At 41.1% G+C, this 16,760-nt stretch overlaps 1 protein-coding gene across 5 annotated transcripts in view; it reads right to left on the reverse strand.

Annotated features, from left to right (window-relative positions):
- The window catches only part of BEND5 (BEN domain containing 5), a 733,046-nt gene that overhangs the window by 281,159 nt on the left and 435,127 nt on the right, over positions 1-16,760 (reverse strand). For 4 of the 5 annotated variants that reach the window (XM_081913985.1, XM_081913983.1, XM_081913982.1 and 1 more), the window contains 3 exons: positions 15,308-15,456; positions 14,286-14,499; positions 7,154-7,344 (listed from right to left, as the gene is read on the reverse strand). The exons of the other annotated variant lie outside the window; for it this stretch is intronic. In XM_081913985.1, coding sequence (XP_081770111.1) covers positions 7,187-7,344; positions 14,286-14,499; positions 15,308-15,456 — 521 coding nt within the window. In that variant the 3' untranslated portion in view covers positions 7,154-7,186. Of the gene's footprint in view, positions 1-7,153; positions 7,345-14,285; positions 14,500-15,307; positions 15,457-16,760 lie in introns of those variants that run through there. 5 annotated transcript variants of the gene reach the window in all.

Consider the following 16,760-nt stretch of genomic DNA (forward strand, 5'->3'; position numbering starts at 1 on the left):
ATCCTTTTTATACTCCTGTGGCTTTTAGGTTTTTATATTTTTGCTTTTACATTTTTTTCTAAACTGTGACGGAAAGATAATTGAAGGGCCAGACAAAAATACAATAAATAAAACTGTAAGAAGCAGCTAGCCCTCCATCACATCTCACCATCTATGCAAAGATCAGACCTACATATGTAAGTAGCCTAAGAGTACATCCTGCTCACTCTAAGTATCATCACACAGCAAATTCCAGCTCCTGGAAATTTGGGTATGTGTAGCAGTATCTATGTGGAATTTCACTGAAGAGTGGAAAGAACTACCACAATTTTGCTGTGACACACTAACCAAAAGGATGCCATAGCAGCAGCCTCTCTGTAGGATTGTGTCCTCTGCAGAGTTAAGCGGAAGTAGAATTTGATCAAGTAGAAGGAAAACTCTCATTCAAAGCAAGCAGCACATCCATTTCTCAAAGGAAAAAAGTCAGTGACCAGCCATGTAAAATTTCTTGTTGAATAATTGTTCCAATTTTAAAATCTAAGTCATTTTTCTTCCTATTAGAAAGCCTGGGGAGAAGAGTCTTTTGAAATATCTGAGATGGTAAAATTTAAAAATTAGCTACTGAGCATGAAGTATGCAATAATTGCTCTTCATAACATTTTTATTGCCTCTACATTCTTTGAATTATTGCTTTAAACTGTGCTGTGCCATTACGATGAAAAAAATGGTATCAATAAAGTATGTGTGATTGATGTTAAGATTTTATCACTTTAAGACTATGAAAATCAGAGGCATGCCAAAGTAAAACCATTTTTCATGACATTTCTTCTTAATTCATAGCAATAATGATACCCACACATTTCATTTACCAGGGTGTTTTGGGCAAGTGGTTATGCCCACATCGAAATCCATACATCCTATGATTTTGTGTGCCATTATATATGCAGTTTGAGTTTTAAGAATTACTTTGCTTCTAAGATGTTGTGCACCGTGTCTTACATTCTTACTGAAAGTAAACACTGAATCTTTGCAAAAAAAACCAAACAGTTAATGAATTCTTAAATACTTATTTAACATATATTAATTATGGGTAAGAAATTCACACAGCTCTCAACATGAGGTCAATTCAGTGGCATGAGAGTAAAGAAATGACTGGGAAGTGGCTCCCACTTTGCTAGAGGAGTGTGTACACACACACACACACACACACACACACACACACACAGGATCCTAATGCCTGCCTACACACATTACTTCCAGGAGTTTTGATTATGGACTTCTCATGGACTACAGTATTAAAAAATATGCAAGCTGACACTCTAAAGAGCAATTGCACTGTACTGAAAGGTGTACCAGGAATCCAATGTGGTCCAGGGGTCATGTGGCTTACCCCTGTATAGAAGCATGAGAAACAACATACTACCACTTACAAATAGGAACCCAGATACAACCCTGAATAGCTCCAATGGCAAAATATATATTAGCATCATTGTTTATGGAAAGACTCATTGTCAGGCTGTATTTCTCTCTAGTTCTTTCACAATTCCTCTTTCTTATAAATGCACACCCAAATGGGAGAAAAACAAAGACACCAAATGGAAATTCAATGTTATAATGATTAATGTCCATGGTGTGAAAGTGAAGATGTCTACCCCCATGCCAGAAATCCACCAACTATACCAGCAACATCATAGTCTAAAGAAGCCCTTTTTGCAATTTCCTATATCACCACCCACCACCAGGAAAAAAACCACGTGTGCCAGAAGTAGTTTATTTTGAATCAGGCCATGGATATTACGAATTATAGCAACAATGTTTAAAATATCAGGCTCAACAACTCTTCTGCAACCATAATGCTCCCCATGTTCATGGGAAATAAAGAGACCCCAATGATATCCAGTATATCTGACATCTAGTACCCCACTGATATCCAGCAATATCTCTTTCCTTACATATTAACAGATCCGGACTTGCATTTTGAAAAATCAACTCAGCACTTGCATAAGCCCATGATTCCCAGCCTAAACAGGACAGGTTATTTGCCACTGGGATGTGGGATTCCACAGGCCCATTCCCTGATTGTAAATCACACATTTGCAGCATTGTAATCCCAAGTTATCTCGGGAAGGTAAGACCCTAAGTGGTGGCATATAAATCTTTAAAGTAAATATATGAAATTGAGCCGGAACTAGTCAAGCTTTTGAAGAACGGGTGTTGTCTAATATTTGGAACATGAGAAGCCCACATTCAATGTTCCTGCTCTGCTAAAAATCACTTCGTGCCACCACCAATCTAAGCATTATTTTCCCATTGAACTTAAAGAAATGTGGCAAAGATGATTAAGGTAATTCTATGCATTCAGAAAGCTTGGTTAAAACATTTGCTTTCCTTTTAAAGAGATAAGATGTAGGTGACTAAGCAAGACACAACTGTACTTTTATTACAAGTGCTGAAGCAAAATACAGCACAGCAATTTTAATAGGCTTATATAAACTTCAGAAAAGCTTGAACATTTTGCAGAAATCCAGTCAACCCAGACCAGTCTTCCAGCAAGGAACTTCCAACATATAGCAACTTTTAGAAAATCAGTATCAAAATAAATTAACATGATCCTAACTTCCCTACATTCAACTAAAACATTTGCCTGTAATAACTGAGAAAGATGGAATCCTGACCAAACCTATTAAGAAAAGCTTCTTTGTATATTTCACCATCCACGCACAGGTGCTATATGCGACAGTTTTAATGCACATGAGGCATATAGTAGGGACAACTAGGTCCAGAAAGTAAATACAATATGGAAAATTTATCGTAATAGAAGGTGGCCAACCTTGAAGATGGCCCAACTTCAATCTGGACAAAACTTCACAGGGTTTTTATTTCATAGTAAATGCCAGCTGCAAAGTCAAGCACCCAGACCATCAGCTACCAGTTGCGCAAATAGGCAATGTTTTTTTTAAAAAAAGAACCTGATTGCGCCATCTAGTTGTCAGAAAGCATTCTCCAGTGGGTATGCTGCCTGTTGGAGCCGGAATGGCAGCAACTATGGACAAAGACATATCAGAAATTCTATTTCATTGCATACTTTCTATTCTTCCGCATGCTCTGATCATCTAGAAATAAGGATGTAGGGGTGGGGAGTGGGGACAGGAAGAGCAGGAATGTGTATCTCAACATGTCTAAACTTTTACACATTAATCTAAAATACATTTCTAAATGTCTTTCACAAAAATGACTTGTTTTACTTATTTAATAAGATTTATATACTGCTTAATCATTCATAAGCTCTAAGCTGCTTACATAGAATATAAAAAGATTCATTCATTGTATCAAAAATGTTGATGAACTGAACATCAAAACCAAGTTAACTGAAAAATCTATCAAAATATAAAACCGGCAGTTGTTAGAAATTATATGTAAACATTACTTGTTTGGGTTGCCTCACATGAATCTGTAGCAGGTGCCCAATCCAATCTAGTGACCAGTTCCTAGACCACTGTGACCAAGCTATTCTAGTCCAGAAGTGGCTGCACCTGTCGTACAAACCAAAGCTGAAAAAAGGTGCTCCTAACTATCGAGGCTACTGGGGCCTCTAATTATGGCACTAGATCCAGAGCACCCCCAAACTGTGCACCTGCTCCTTCGGGGAAGTGCAACCCTGTCCAGGGCAGGCCATTTCTCAGAATTTTAAGGTGCTCAACCCTGCAAACAATTTCCTGGAAGTAGACAAACTTGCATAGTGCTGCAGTGTTGATACCTCAAAACCACTCTTTGTATTGTTTGTACTGTTGCAGGCGGCAGAAATCAAGAAGGTAAATACATTCACAGACAACAACACACAAGTTAAAACAAGAATTATGAGTGGTGTATTAAGCCACAAATTAGTGTGGGGCCTGCGCGCTCCAGTTGCATGGACTTCAGCAGTTCTACTGTGGTTTTCTGTTCTAGTCATTCCAGGAAACTGTGGTTTAATTTCCTGACCCACAAATTTTCAGTCCCTAGTATATAGAAAAAGTATATACAATCCTATGGAAGGTTATTCACAAGAAGCTCCACTTACAGGGCTTACTCTATAGTAAGTGTACTTAAGATAGCTGCCATAGACTATTAATGTAACCCAATGGGTTAAGTCCAGTTGTGGATTTATTTGCTTCAGATTACGCCTTTGCTAACAGAAAGGGAAGGCAAAGCAACTCACTCATTCTCCTTGCAATAGATTCAACTTGTATTTTCAACACATTTTTTTAATTAAAAAAAATTATCAGAGTTTGGATTGTTTTTCAAATAGATTAAATGCAGATTATATACGAGTATAGTCCAGTGCCCTCATTAAAGGGATTTGTTTGCTTCTCTCTCTGCCCATCAAATTATCCCATCCCAATCATGTAGTTTTGTTTACACTATTATGAAAATGCACACCTTCCCCAAAGATAATCTTAAAAAATGCAGAGCGCACACAACTTGGAAGTACAATAGATGAGAAAAGAAAGATGCTTACTCAAACCTTCTTTGTAAAATATACACAATAAAGAAAAGTGATCTATATGTTAGTTATCAAATAATTTGAATTGCCTAGTTTTACAAATTTAGAATGAGTATGTCCTCCTGTGGAAATCCTGTTCTTATGCACACTTAACTATGACTGTCTTACCAAAGTTGACAGGATTCACTTTTCAGTCGATATGCCTAGGGTTGTATTGTTAATAGTTGCTTTATAAAATAAGACACAGAAGTTTAAAAAAAAGATGCTTTCATCAATGACAAATAGGACGAACACACAATCCTTCACTTTTCTAAAGCTCTAATGAGAAAGCCAGTGTTTCCATTGCTTAGAGCAGTGTTTCCCAACCTTGGGCCTCCAGCTGTTTTTGAACTACAATTCCCATCATCCCTGACCACTGTTCTTGCTAGCTAGGGATGATGGGAGTTGTAGTCCAAAAACAGCTGGAGGCCCAAGGTTGGGAAACACTGGCTTAGAGTTCCATAGTTGATTTATAGAGACTAATAGTACCACATCTTAGCTTTTTCTATTACACTACATTAGAATCAGAATCAGAATAATATTTATTTGCATCAGCCACTAGCCATAGCAATAAAATAAAATAAAATGTACTGAAGATAGAGGTAAAAACTTATACAAAATACATTTTGGAGGTTTACATCAATAATAAAATAATAGATCTTATTGTAATTGCCTCCACTAAAAACCTTGCAGTTTTTGCTGTCACCTGATCATCTTGATCTGCTAAAAGAAAGAACACAGTAGCAATGGTTGAGTGACCCAGCATGGACAATAATACAGGGGTAGTAACCTCACTCCTCAAATCTTTATAAAGAGTGGAAGCCAGAAGACATGAGCCACTGATTCAATACTGCCATCTCTACATGGACAGAACCATTTTTCCAGTGGAATTTTTTGAAACAGACGCTCAAGTACAGCTGAAGGCAGTATATTCAATCTTGCGAAAGTGAAAGCGTAAATGTAACAATTGTTACATTTTGCAAATAGGGTGCCAAAGTGTCAAAATGACTAAGTGGAAAATAATCATACTATGGACAAAATGTCCTTATTGTGGCCAAATTATTCTGTCATTCAATATCATATAGGCACTGTCTAATTAAATTATTTGCTTTACTGAAGCCCAGTGTTAATAACTGTTGTGATAAACCAGAAAAGTAAAGCTTTTGGTTGACAATTTTAGTCCAAGTGCTCTCATGACAATCTTGCAATACTAAGGATAGTATACCAGTGGGGTTTAAATTTAGGTGAAGCCAATAAATAAACGTCCTACACAAAATCTGTAATTCAACAGAGGGGAGATTAGCCTCTAAGCACAATGAAGCATTTGGAACATAGGATGTAAGAGGGGGAAATTGCCTTAGGAACTTAGATTGAACAGCTTCTGTAGATACAAGGCAAGTGCCTGTCCAAATCTGAGCCCCATATAATAACTGTGCTAGGGGTTTACTTTTAAACTAAATTATAATAACTGCGCTAGGGGTTTAGTTTTAAACACAAGTGCTGACAGTATGTGATTGCCACTTTTTGTATGGAAAAAGCGTGTCAGAATGTTGGCACTTTGAGATGGTTTTTCCTTGGCATAATTCTGATGTGCTTCCCATGACCCTGCTGACTGGAAAATAAGGACGAGGTATTTAAAGACTTAGGGACACGGGTGGGGCTGTGGTCTAAACCACAGAGCCTAGGGCTTGCCGATCAGAAGGTTGGTGGTTCAAATCCCCGCAACGGGGTAACCTCCCGTTGCTTGGTCCCTGTTCCTGCCAACCTAGCAGTTCGAAAACACGTCAAAGTGCAAGTAGATTAATAGGTACCGCTCTGGCGGGAAGGTAAACGGCGTTTCCGTGCGCTGCTCTGGTTCACCAGAAGTGGCTTAGTCATGCTGGCCACATGACCCGGAAGCTGTACGCCGGCTCCCTCGGCCAGTAAAGCGAGATGAGCACCGCAACTCCAGAGTTGTCCACGTCTGGACCTAATGGTCATGGGTCCCTTTAAATAAAGACTTTAACTTTTTTGATCAACTAATAATCCATATACCATCTATGGGCCCTATAGTTTATTGAAAACACCATTACTTTAGTTTTCTTGTAATTCAGCCAGCTGTTCTCTGAAGAAACACAAAGCCATTAGACTACATGGCCTCCAGGAATAACTGCAACATATGTACTAAACAGGAACCACAGCTCAAATACAACATTTTGCAGATAAAATATAGTTTTTCACTCTTTAAAACTGAACAAATCAATTTTGGGCACAATCTAGATCATACGTGCTCTGGAACAATCATACTGACTTTAATAGTATCTACTCTAAAAAGCTTGCATTCCAATAAAACATTATGAAAAAGCATGAAGATGTTTAGTTCATTAAAGGAAACAAGTCAACTAAAAAGAAAGCTGTTTGAAAAGCACTTTGTGGGTGAAGTATCTTTATTCCATGGAGCAATAGAATGACAATGTAGGTCTGGAACTTGCAAAATGATCTGCCACAGGCTGAACCACAGTCAGCATGTCACTTTCCTTGAAAAACTAGGGAAATTGATTCTATTTTGCTGTAGTACTTAGATGAGTAGTTTCTCAAAACTGTTTAAATATAAGCCAGTATTTCATAATACAATCCACACCCAACACCATGAAATCAAGACCACCACCAGAGTAAAACACTAATACTTTATTAAAAATTCAAAATTTATTGCAAATTATATTTTGCTTCTCTCCTTTCTTCATTTTTACATGATTTATTGATATCCATGATTTTTTCACAAATGTACTTGTTGACTTTGGAGAGTCTCTGTGCAATTTCAGTTTCGTCCACAGTTTCTTGTGCTATCCTGTCATACAAACATTCTGAAATGAAAAAAAAAATGGCATTAAGAATGACACCTCAACAAATGTAAAACACAGCCGATGTGATTGAGCAAGGTAACAGGCATATGCAAGAGATAGCAAGAGGGCAGCAGTTTGTTGACAGACTTCAAAAAAATTGGCTTATGCACATGGTTTTGTGCATGCAGATCTCTGGATCATGAACAAAATAATGTACAATAATACTTTCAGCTACATTTTAATACTGCAGAGTGAAATGTTTCTGGTTGATTTGTAGTTTGGATCATAGGCTACTAATCACAACCCAACATTTAACTCCATTAAAATTAAAGGCTATAATCATATGCACACTTCTCCATAGAACACTTTTGAGTAAACAGGTTTAGGATTACACCAAAAAGGAATGCATATAGCATTATTTGACAATTATCTAGCACATATTTACACTTTCTAGCTCTGAAGTCTTGTTTTCTAGGCTAAACATTTCAACCATGGTCACAAACTCCAGAGAAAAGTCTATGTTTCTCAATGCTCCCTTTGCTGCTGCAGATAGCAGGTTCCCTAGTCATTTCCAACAAACGTTCCCACTTTTTCAAATTTTGTTTTCCTGAATCACACTAACACTGGTAGCCGAAGAAGTGGAAGCTGACCTATGCTGAACATATAAGTGATGCATTATTCCAGCGGCAGCACACTTCTGTGACAGAAAAAGAACCATGAAGCCTCCTCTGGTGGACTTTTAAGGTGCTCTAAAAGCATTAATTGAAGTAGGGTTACATTGGCCAACATATTCTATTGGAAAAAGAGCACACAAGAAAGGTGTAGTCAAGAGATACTTCCAAGCAACTTTAATGCCCAAGGATAGTTGAAGGCAGCAGACAGAAAGAGATGAGGATATAATCCAGAAACTATAAAGTCATTGTAATCTTTGTTCCAGATTTTGGAAGGAATAAATGGGCTGTGAATAGCCTGGTTACAAAGGCACAACTTTAAGAGGGCGAGCCCTGCTACTCTTAGAACTCCATATACTCTCTCTCTCTCTAAACACACACACACACACACACACACACACACACACACCATGGTGGTAAAGTGGCAAAAAAATATAGCCACTGTGCCTGCTGGTCCTTACTATTGCTTTAATGGCTTCCAAACTGATTAAACAACTTCTGCTTTGCCTAGTATTTTCCCCACCAGCAATTTATTGCTTCATATGGTAGAAAACCACGGAGATTCACTTAATTAACAAGTTTTATAGCATTGTTAATGTACCATATTAAAGTTATGACAATTAAGTATTCTATACCCTTTTCAGTTTCCTCTGACACCTTTCAGAAGTTTTAGAAAAGGTTATTTTTCAGTGACAGGGTTTACAATGTTTGCATACCATACTTTTTAATAACTTCCTTAAAATAAACTACACAACAGGGACTACTAAAGAGCAAGACATATTAGCCCCATTAAGGCTTTACTCCATTTTTAAAAAAGATGTATTTTAAGGAAGCTATTCTAGGACCAGAGAATAAAAGTAAAAACCACATCAAACATGGATTTTATGAGCTCTCATCTTGAAATGCAAAAATTATTGGACAATGAAAAATATATTTAAAATCCTAGTTATAATCTAAGCTGAAAAGGGTAGCTGCCAATATGCATTAAAATGAGGTCTGAAAGAGCTGGGGGAAGAACCGTGGCTAAAAATGGTGTTCTAATTTAAACACTGATGGATGAACTGTGATCAAGGAAAACTACCTCCCACCCCTTCTTCAGTACCAGAACACTGAATATTTGAACTGAAAAACAAGGCACAAACACAGAGAGAGGGAAATTCAAGTTATTACTGTGCATTATTGAAATCTACCCATGCTGGCTGTTGCTGTTTTATTTCCAGCATGATTCCCAGATGAACCATCATCCCAATGTTAAATTCCATCTCTCAGTCTTGCCAGTGAGGGGGAAAAACCAGTACAATAAACCTTGATGTGCACACAGATCTGGTCTAAGTGCATTGTTGCATCACTGCCTGCAAACATAACCCTGATGATTAGCAATGAGTGTGAAATTTCCACTGATTTCACTAAAATTTCCTAGACACAAAATAGCCTGTGCAGGATCATAAGTTTAGAATGGAGTTGTTAAGCTGTTGCAGAATGTTGAGCTTACTCTGCAGACTTCAGCTGTTACTAGGGTTTAAGGAGCCACAAAGTCAGCTTCCCTGAACACTACTAATTTTACTCATTCCCAGAACATTGGCTCGAGAGTCCAGAAACACAAGACAGCTGATTAACTAAGCCTGATGCCGCCCCATAACTAAAAATATTTTGGGAGAAAGGAAAGAGCTCCTAGATATTGGGCACAACAGGATTATCTCTAGCAGCACAGGAAGATGTCTTATAGTTTACCGACTGAGATAGTGAGTTCATATAGCTCAGTACTCTTCACAGTGAACACTGCTGAGCTGCTGCCAGTCAGACTGGTGTCTTTTCCAGCCCTACCCCGAGACAGCAGAGAGTCAACCTGGGCTCTTCAACCTGCGTTCAAAGCATTTGCTATGCCACTGAGCTACAGCCCTTCTCCCTGCTCATTTCTGCTCCTTCTCAGTAGCACTTGGAGCATCTCAATTTTCTTTCCTTGATTGAAAGCAGTTTTTGCACCACTCCAAGTTAACTTCCTATTCATAAGAGCTGCTCCAGTAGCATCACTGGTTTCCATGCCAATGATAACCTGGCTTACCGTCTTGCAGTGCTGGTGTGAGGACCAGCCTTGTCCACGTGGTTTCTTCAAGTGCTACGAGGAGTTGCCATGCACATATATCTGTGTCCCTGGTTAACAGATGAAGTGGGGCTTACCCTCTCTTGTACTATGCATTGAATTGGATGTGCATAATACTTAGTGAATCCACTTGTTTTCTTAAGCTACGGAGAACTGATATTTATATCCTTATGCATCATTTAGATAGTACCAGACTTAGATGATGTGAAAAGACTGTTTGAGGGTTGCTTGTGATTATGTATTCTCTTTCAGTGATATAAAGAAGTGATCGTGCTATACATGGATACACATCAAGACATGGTACGTGGGAACAAGGCTGACATAAAAAGTCAATTTGGCACGGCCAAGGAGAAATCTGAATACATTTAGTAGAGATGCCCTCCAAATGTTGCCAGACTATGAGTTCCATGATAGGCAGTGTGATCAATGGTCAGAGATGATGGGAGCTGAAGTCCAGCAACATCTGGAGGGTCACAGGTTTCCTATCCCTAATATAAAGTATGCAGGTCAGAATATATAAGGTACACCTAAATCCCATTGAAATTAGAGCCTACATATTCAATCCTAGGCATGCGTTTTAAGGAGTAAACTTCATTGAATACAATAGGATTTGCTTCTCAGTAAGCATACATAGGATTGTACAATTAAGCACATTAATCATACAATTAAGAACATTAATTAAGTACTTAAATTGCATCTATTTCAATGCATTTTTAACTGGGTTTATTTTTTCTGGATTGCAACCAAATTTGAAGAAGCTTTGAAACATAGTTCCTTGACTGAAAAAGATAGTCAGACATGCATACTCTTTTACCATTTCTAAAGGTGCTGTCAAACAAAATTTCATATTAGTTTTATTTTCAGAAGCAGGGATTTTCATTCAAATGCCAGATTAAGTATGGCAATGCCTTTCTACTTATCAAACTGCCTTAAGGTGTCTATTTTCCTCTTTAAAATGGATTGTAGATTCTCTGCCTGCATTTTGAATGAAAATTTGGAGATTAGAGAAGTGGAAGGCTTTATATCGACATATATTTTTGTATGTATGTAGCTATACTCTTTTTTGTGTGTGAGAGAATATCTTAACAAAGTCTCAATGCAATGATTGATTAAAGGTGTCCTCATATGCTCAAGATCCACTGGTTGAGGGCCAGAGAAGATGGTACAAGTGCTAGTAGAACACATCACTGCCATGACAGACACCCTAGTGAAAATATCAAATACATCAACAGAATGGCTAAAACACGGCAGAGCTATGGGCAGGAGACACTACGACCTACAATTCTCCAGACTACAGACATGGCCCCATCAACAGCTGAACATTACCAGCCATGATGCAATTTTCCTCCCACTGACTTAGATGGGAAGGGGTGGGAAACGAAAAATAGTCCATGAAGGTAAAGGTAAGGTAAAGGACCCTGCACGGTTAAGTCCAGTCAAAGGCAACTATGGGGTTGTGGCGCTCATCTCACTTTCAGGCCGAGGGAGGCAGCGTTTGTCCACAGACAGCATAACTAAACAGCTACTGGCGCACGGAGGACCGTGACGAGTGCCAGAGCGCATGGAAACGCCGTTTTCCTTCCCGCCACAGTGGTACCTATTTATCTACTTGCACTGGCGTCCTTTCGAACTGCTAGGTTAACAGGAGCTGGGACAGAGCAACAGGAACTCACCCCGTTACAGGGATTCAAACTGCCAACCTTCCGATCGGCAAGCCCAAGAGGCTCAGTGGTTTAGACCACAGTGCCACCCGCATCCCTTTTGTCGTCAAATGACAGGCCATATGACACAGTGTAACTCAGCACCCAATCACAGCACACTACCACTAGCATATAAACCCAACACAGGGGGAGCACAACTTGGTCTGGAAACCAAGCCTTAGGAGGAATGGTTGGGGGAATTGGGTATGTTTAGCCTGCTAAAGAGGAGACATGATAGCCATCTTCAAATATCTGAACAGATGTCACATGGCAGATGGAGCAAGCTTCTTTTCTCCTGCTCCAGAGGACTCAAACCAATAACTTCCAAGTTACAAGAAAGGAGTTTCCGACTAAACATCAGGAAGAATTTTCTGACAGTAAGAGCTGTTCCACAGTGGAACAGACTCCAATGAAAAGTGATGGACTTTCCGTCCTTGAAGGTTTTTAAGCAGAGGTTGAATAGCCATCTGTCATGTATGATTTAGATGAGATTCCTGCATCACAGGGGGTTTGACTAGATAACCCTCAGGGTCCCTTCCAACTCTACAATTCAAGTGTTCTATGACTGGGCATGTAGGACATCATACAGACGTCATGAGACCCTGTCTTCTCACTCTCCCCAAAACACCTGCTCCAGCTTCAGCGGCCATGGGCTGCTGACTATTGCTCATTCTTCCCTGTCAGTGACTCCCTTCTCTTAAAAGATACAGGATCCACTTGAAACCTCATTCTGCACAGACCATGAGAAAGGTCCAACACATGACAAGCAGTAGAGACTAGGACATTTCCAGCTTTTGCTTATAGCATCCTACTTGTTCCAAGCATGTGCATACATTCTTGGAAGATTCATCACAGACACAAAACAGATGAAGGTGTCCCTAGGATGCAGCTGGTGCCACAAGGAGAACCTGTTCTTCTGTCTATTGAGCAACTGTCATAAAGAACCTGCTAGGGTGAATGATTGGCCATCCCAGGAAAGTGTTTTTCTCTTTCAGGGTCCACTCTATCCCAGATGCACTGAGCTGAATAAAGGCAATTATTCTGCAACATAGGGACGCGGGTGGCGCTGTGGATAAAACCTCAGCGCCTAGGGCTTGCCGATTGCATGGTCGGTGGTTTGAATCCCCGCGACGGGGTGAGCTCCCGTCTTTCGGTCCCAGCTCCTGCCCACCTAGCAGTTCAAAAGCACCCCTAAGTGCAAGTAGATAAATAGGTACCGCTTTATAGCGGGAAGGTAAACGGCGTTTCCGTGTGCTGTGCTGGTGCCGGCTCGCCAGAGCAGCTTCGTCACGCTGGCCACGTGACCCGGAAGTGTCTCCGGACAGCGCTGGTCCCCAGTCTCTTAAGTGAGATGGGCGCACAACCCTAGAGTCGGACATGACTGGCCCGAAAACGGGCAGGGGTACCTTTACCTCTTTACCTTTACCTATTCTGCAACACGTTTTTGTTGTTGTTGCTGTTGGTAGGGTCATACTCAAGTAGGATCTGGCCTCAGGATGGGACTCTGAGAAGGGAAGGAAGGAAGCCTGACGTGGTGCTTTCAATGGTTGTTCACTCATGAGTGGGCAGGCCTATCAGGTTGCACAAGTTCGATGGTGACAGCGTGCAGTAGGCAGTCATTTGGCAAGGAAGAAGGAAAAGAGAGAGGCAGAGGCCTACTGAGATTCTACACAGTAGCACTGGACTATCAGGCAAGATAGCAAGGAAGGTGACTGGTCACATGGGGTGCTAGGGGAAAGGGTGGGCCAAATGGTCTGGTTGGCCCACGCAGCAGCCAGGCTATTGCTTCATGCAGTGCTCCTCCTGATTTGCTAAGGTGTGTCAAGTGGGAGGAGGGGGGCTTCCCATTTTTCCTAGTTGTACCCTGAATTTTAAATTGGCACTCCTGCCATGTAAAATGTGAGCTGTTTCACCCAGCTATGGCTCCTCCTCCATTCATTATGCTCCTGGTATCTATGGCTGCGTATGGTGGATGGGGGCAGCATTATCTGGGCTCTCCTTTTCTTCTGTGTGTGGTGCTCCAAATGGTGGTTGTGAAGACAGTAACTCAAGTCAAACCCCTGCCAGGAGATACCTGGGGACTTGCAGTATTGTGGTCATTGATGGCTATGCCAATGGGGCTGGTGGAGTGAGGTGCTCTAACGTTGTGTGTTGCGGTACAACCCTGGCATTGTGAGTTCACTGACTCTCTCCATTTGTGAGTAGGGATAGCAATGGTCAGTTTTCAATGTATGCTAGGGGCATGTCTGTTGCTTTCCCACCATTTAAGAAAAAACTGGTTATGCGTTTCCCGCCTCTTCTCCTGGGTTGAGCATGCATAGGATATATGGGCTTTTCTGTTGGTGTAGCAATAGCATATCTCTCCTGCCCACAACAGTGTAACTGGAATGTGGAATTGTGGTGCATATTTGAGTAATTAAAAAAAAGGGAGAGAGAAAGAAAGATTCTCCCATTTCATCACAGCAGTATTGCATGCTCCAAGTCACGTACCTCTGACAATGCTTAATTTGTGAGGGGACAGAGGAGGTTTGGGAACGGCGTCTTTCTTTTTTTTGGTGGCGACTCCTGTGACACTTCTGTTCTTAAGAACATCTGTTCCCCAGATCATAACCGCTAAGTTTTTTGTATACTTTGAATCCCCTTGCGTTACTTGTAGTTGGTGCCATTTCTCCTCATCTACCCAGATGCCGCTGCCAAGATGGACCTGAAGTGTAAAGGGAGGGAAATGCAGTCAGTTTTCAAAAAAGCAAAGAGCATCCACATTAGTGGTGATTTGTTTAATAAGAACCAGCCACTGATCTTAAAAAATACTCCTGCAATATCTCAAGGTATGAAATGTTAGAATTAACTTGAAACTGAGTTCTGTGTACATTCATGTAAACTAAAAGCAAGTTATATCAGAAAGTGAATTCATACAACCATATAGGCTCAACGATGATTGAAACGATGATGTCTCCCAAAGACATATACAGTGGTGCCTCGCAAGACGAAATTAATTCGTTCCACGAGTTGTGTTGTCTTATGATTTTTTCGTTTTGCGGAACGCGGATTCGCTGGGTATTAACGGCTTTAAGAAAAAGGAAGCAAACTCGCAAGACATTTTCGTCTTGCGAAGCAAGCCCATAGGGAAAATCGTGTTGCGAAGCAACGCGAAAAACGAAAAACCCTTTCGTCTGGCGCTTTTTTCGTCTTGCGAGGCATTCATCTTGCAAGGTACCACTGTACACACAGAGATATCTATGAATCAGATCTAGGAGTTCCGAGTTACTTTCAAAATCTCTCACATAACTGTATCTAACACATGGGAAGACATACTAGCTCTTCTAAAGCTATGATTTTCATCAGGTGTGTGGTCTGTGAGTACATTTTGCTGAACAAATGCAAAAACCACCAGGAAAGGAAACCACAACTCAAGAAAAGGGCTTCTAGATTTCTCTTGGCCTGATATGAGTGACATGAAATCCATCTAAATTTCACATGACAAATATTTATGAAGTAGCCTCCTAAATTACCTTTCCATTCTCAAGAATATATTTGTCCATTACTGGAACAGCAGCAGGATAGTATGTTGATGTATTTGCTTCCTCACTGAAAGCATTCTGTACTTCAGGCTCAGGCTCAATGGATTCTGGCTGAACTTTTTCAAGGTCTAGCGCAGGACCTACACAATCCAGAAAACAGCATTTGAGTATATCAGGCAGCATTAATTCAAACAGATTACACTGATTCTATAAAAAACTGGATCTAACTCAAAATCCCAGGGCTCAAAACATGTAATCCACATTCAGTACAAGGAAAGCACAACTCTATCCCAGATTAATCCAGATATGGGCAACATCCAATTGTTGTTGGCATCGGTCTGTCTTGAGAGACAATGGAGGGTAAAGTCAACATATGGTCAGGAGCATGGGTAGGCAAACTAAGGCCCGGGGGCCGGGTGCAGCCCAATCGCCTTCTCAATCCGGCCCGCGGACGGTCCTGGAATCAGCATGTTTTTACATGAGTAGAATGTGTGCTTTTATTTAAAATGCATCTCTGGGTTATTTGTGGGGCATAGGAATTCGTGAGAGAGAGAGAGAGAGAGAGAGAGAGAGAGAGAGAGAGAGAGAGAGAGAGTGTCTCTCCCCCATAAGGTCTGAGGGACGGTGGACCGGCCCACGGCTAAAAAAGGTCTGCTGACCCCTGGTCAGGAGTGAGGATGAGGAAAGGAGGAGACACTGTGCCTCCTTCCACTGCCCCTCATCAGCGATTTGCCCTGTACCCGGCAGGCTTAAACAACCAGAGTGCGCAATCTTGCTGGGTGCTGCTTTGCAAGTGCCTTCCCTGTGGGGAACATGCTTGCAAAGCAGCACCTTGCAGCTAGCAGGATAGAACCTAGCTTGCAATCCTGCTGGGTGCTGCTTCATAAGCATATTCCCCAAAGGGGTGGTAGCAAGTGGAGGGTTCAATACTGCTGACTGCAAGGGGTCCGCTTCACTGGTGTGTTCCCTACATGGAATGTGCTGGTGAAGCAGCATGCAGCAGGATTGAACCTTCCTGCTCTCTGCAGTGCAGACAGAGGGAAGGAAGGGAAACACAATGTATCTCCAAAGCCATGTATGGTGGGGAGGGTAGAAAATGGGCCCAGAGGCAACATGTCAAAAGGTATGTGCTATCTCCAGGCCCAATTCCCCTTCACTTATCCTGGTTGCTTCAAAAGCAGAGGGCAAGAATGAGTCTCCCTTTGCCCCCCAAAGAGCAAGTGGTTTTAGGGCAGGAGACTGGGTGCACAGGAGAACCTTGAGAAAGTCTGCACTGCAGCCAAGAGCTCTTGGACACAGCAGCAGCTTCTGCAGAGTTGTCCTGCCTATCCCGTTCTGTAAGCTGAGCAGGAAGTGCTTGCTTCCAACTCAGCTACCGTAATGATGCTAAGCCAGGGCTTTCTCTTCAATCCTTCCCTGGCTGAATGTAGAAATTCCGTAACTG

Source organism: Podarcis melisellensis, assembly GCF_964234715.1.
Source record: "Podarcis melisellensis genome assembly, chromosome: 6".
NCBI classification, from domain to species: Eukaryota; Metazoa; Chordata; class Lepidosauria; order Squamata; family Lacertidae; genus Podarcis; species Podarcis melisellensis.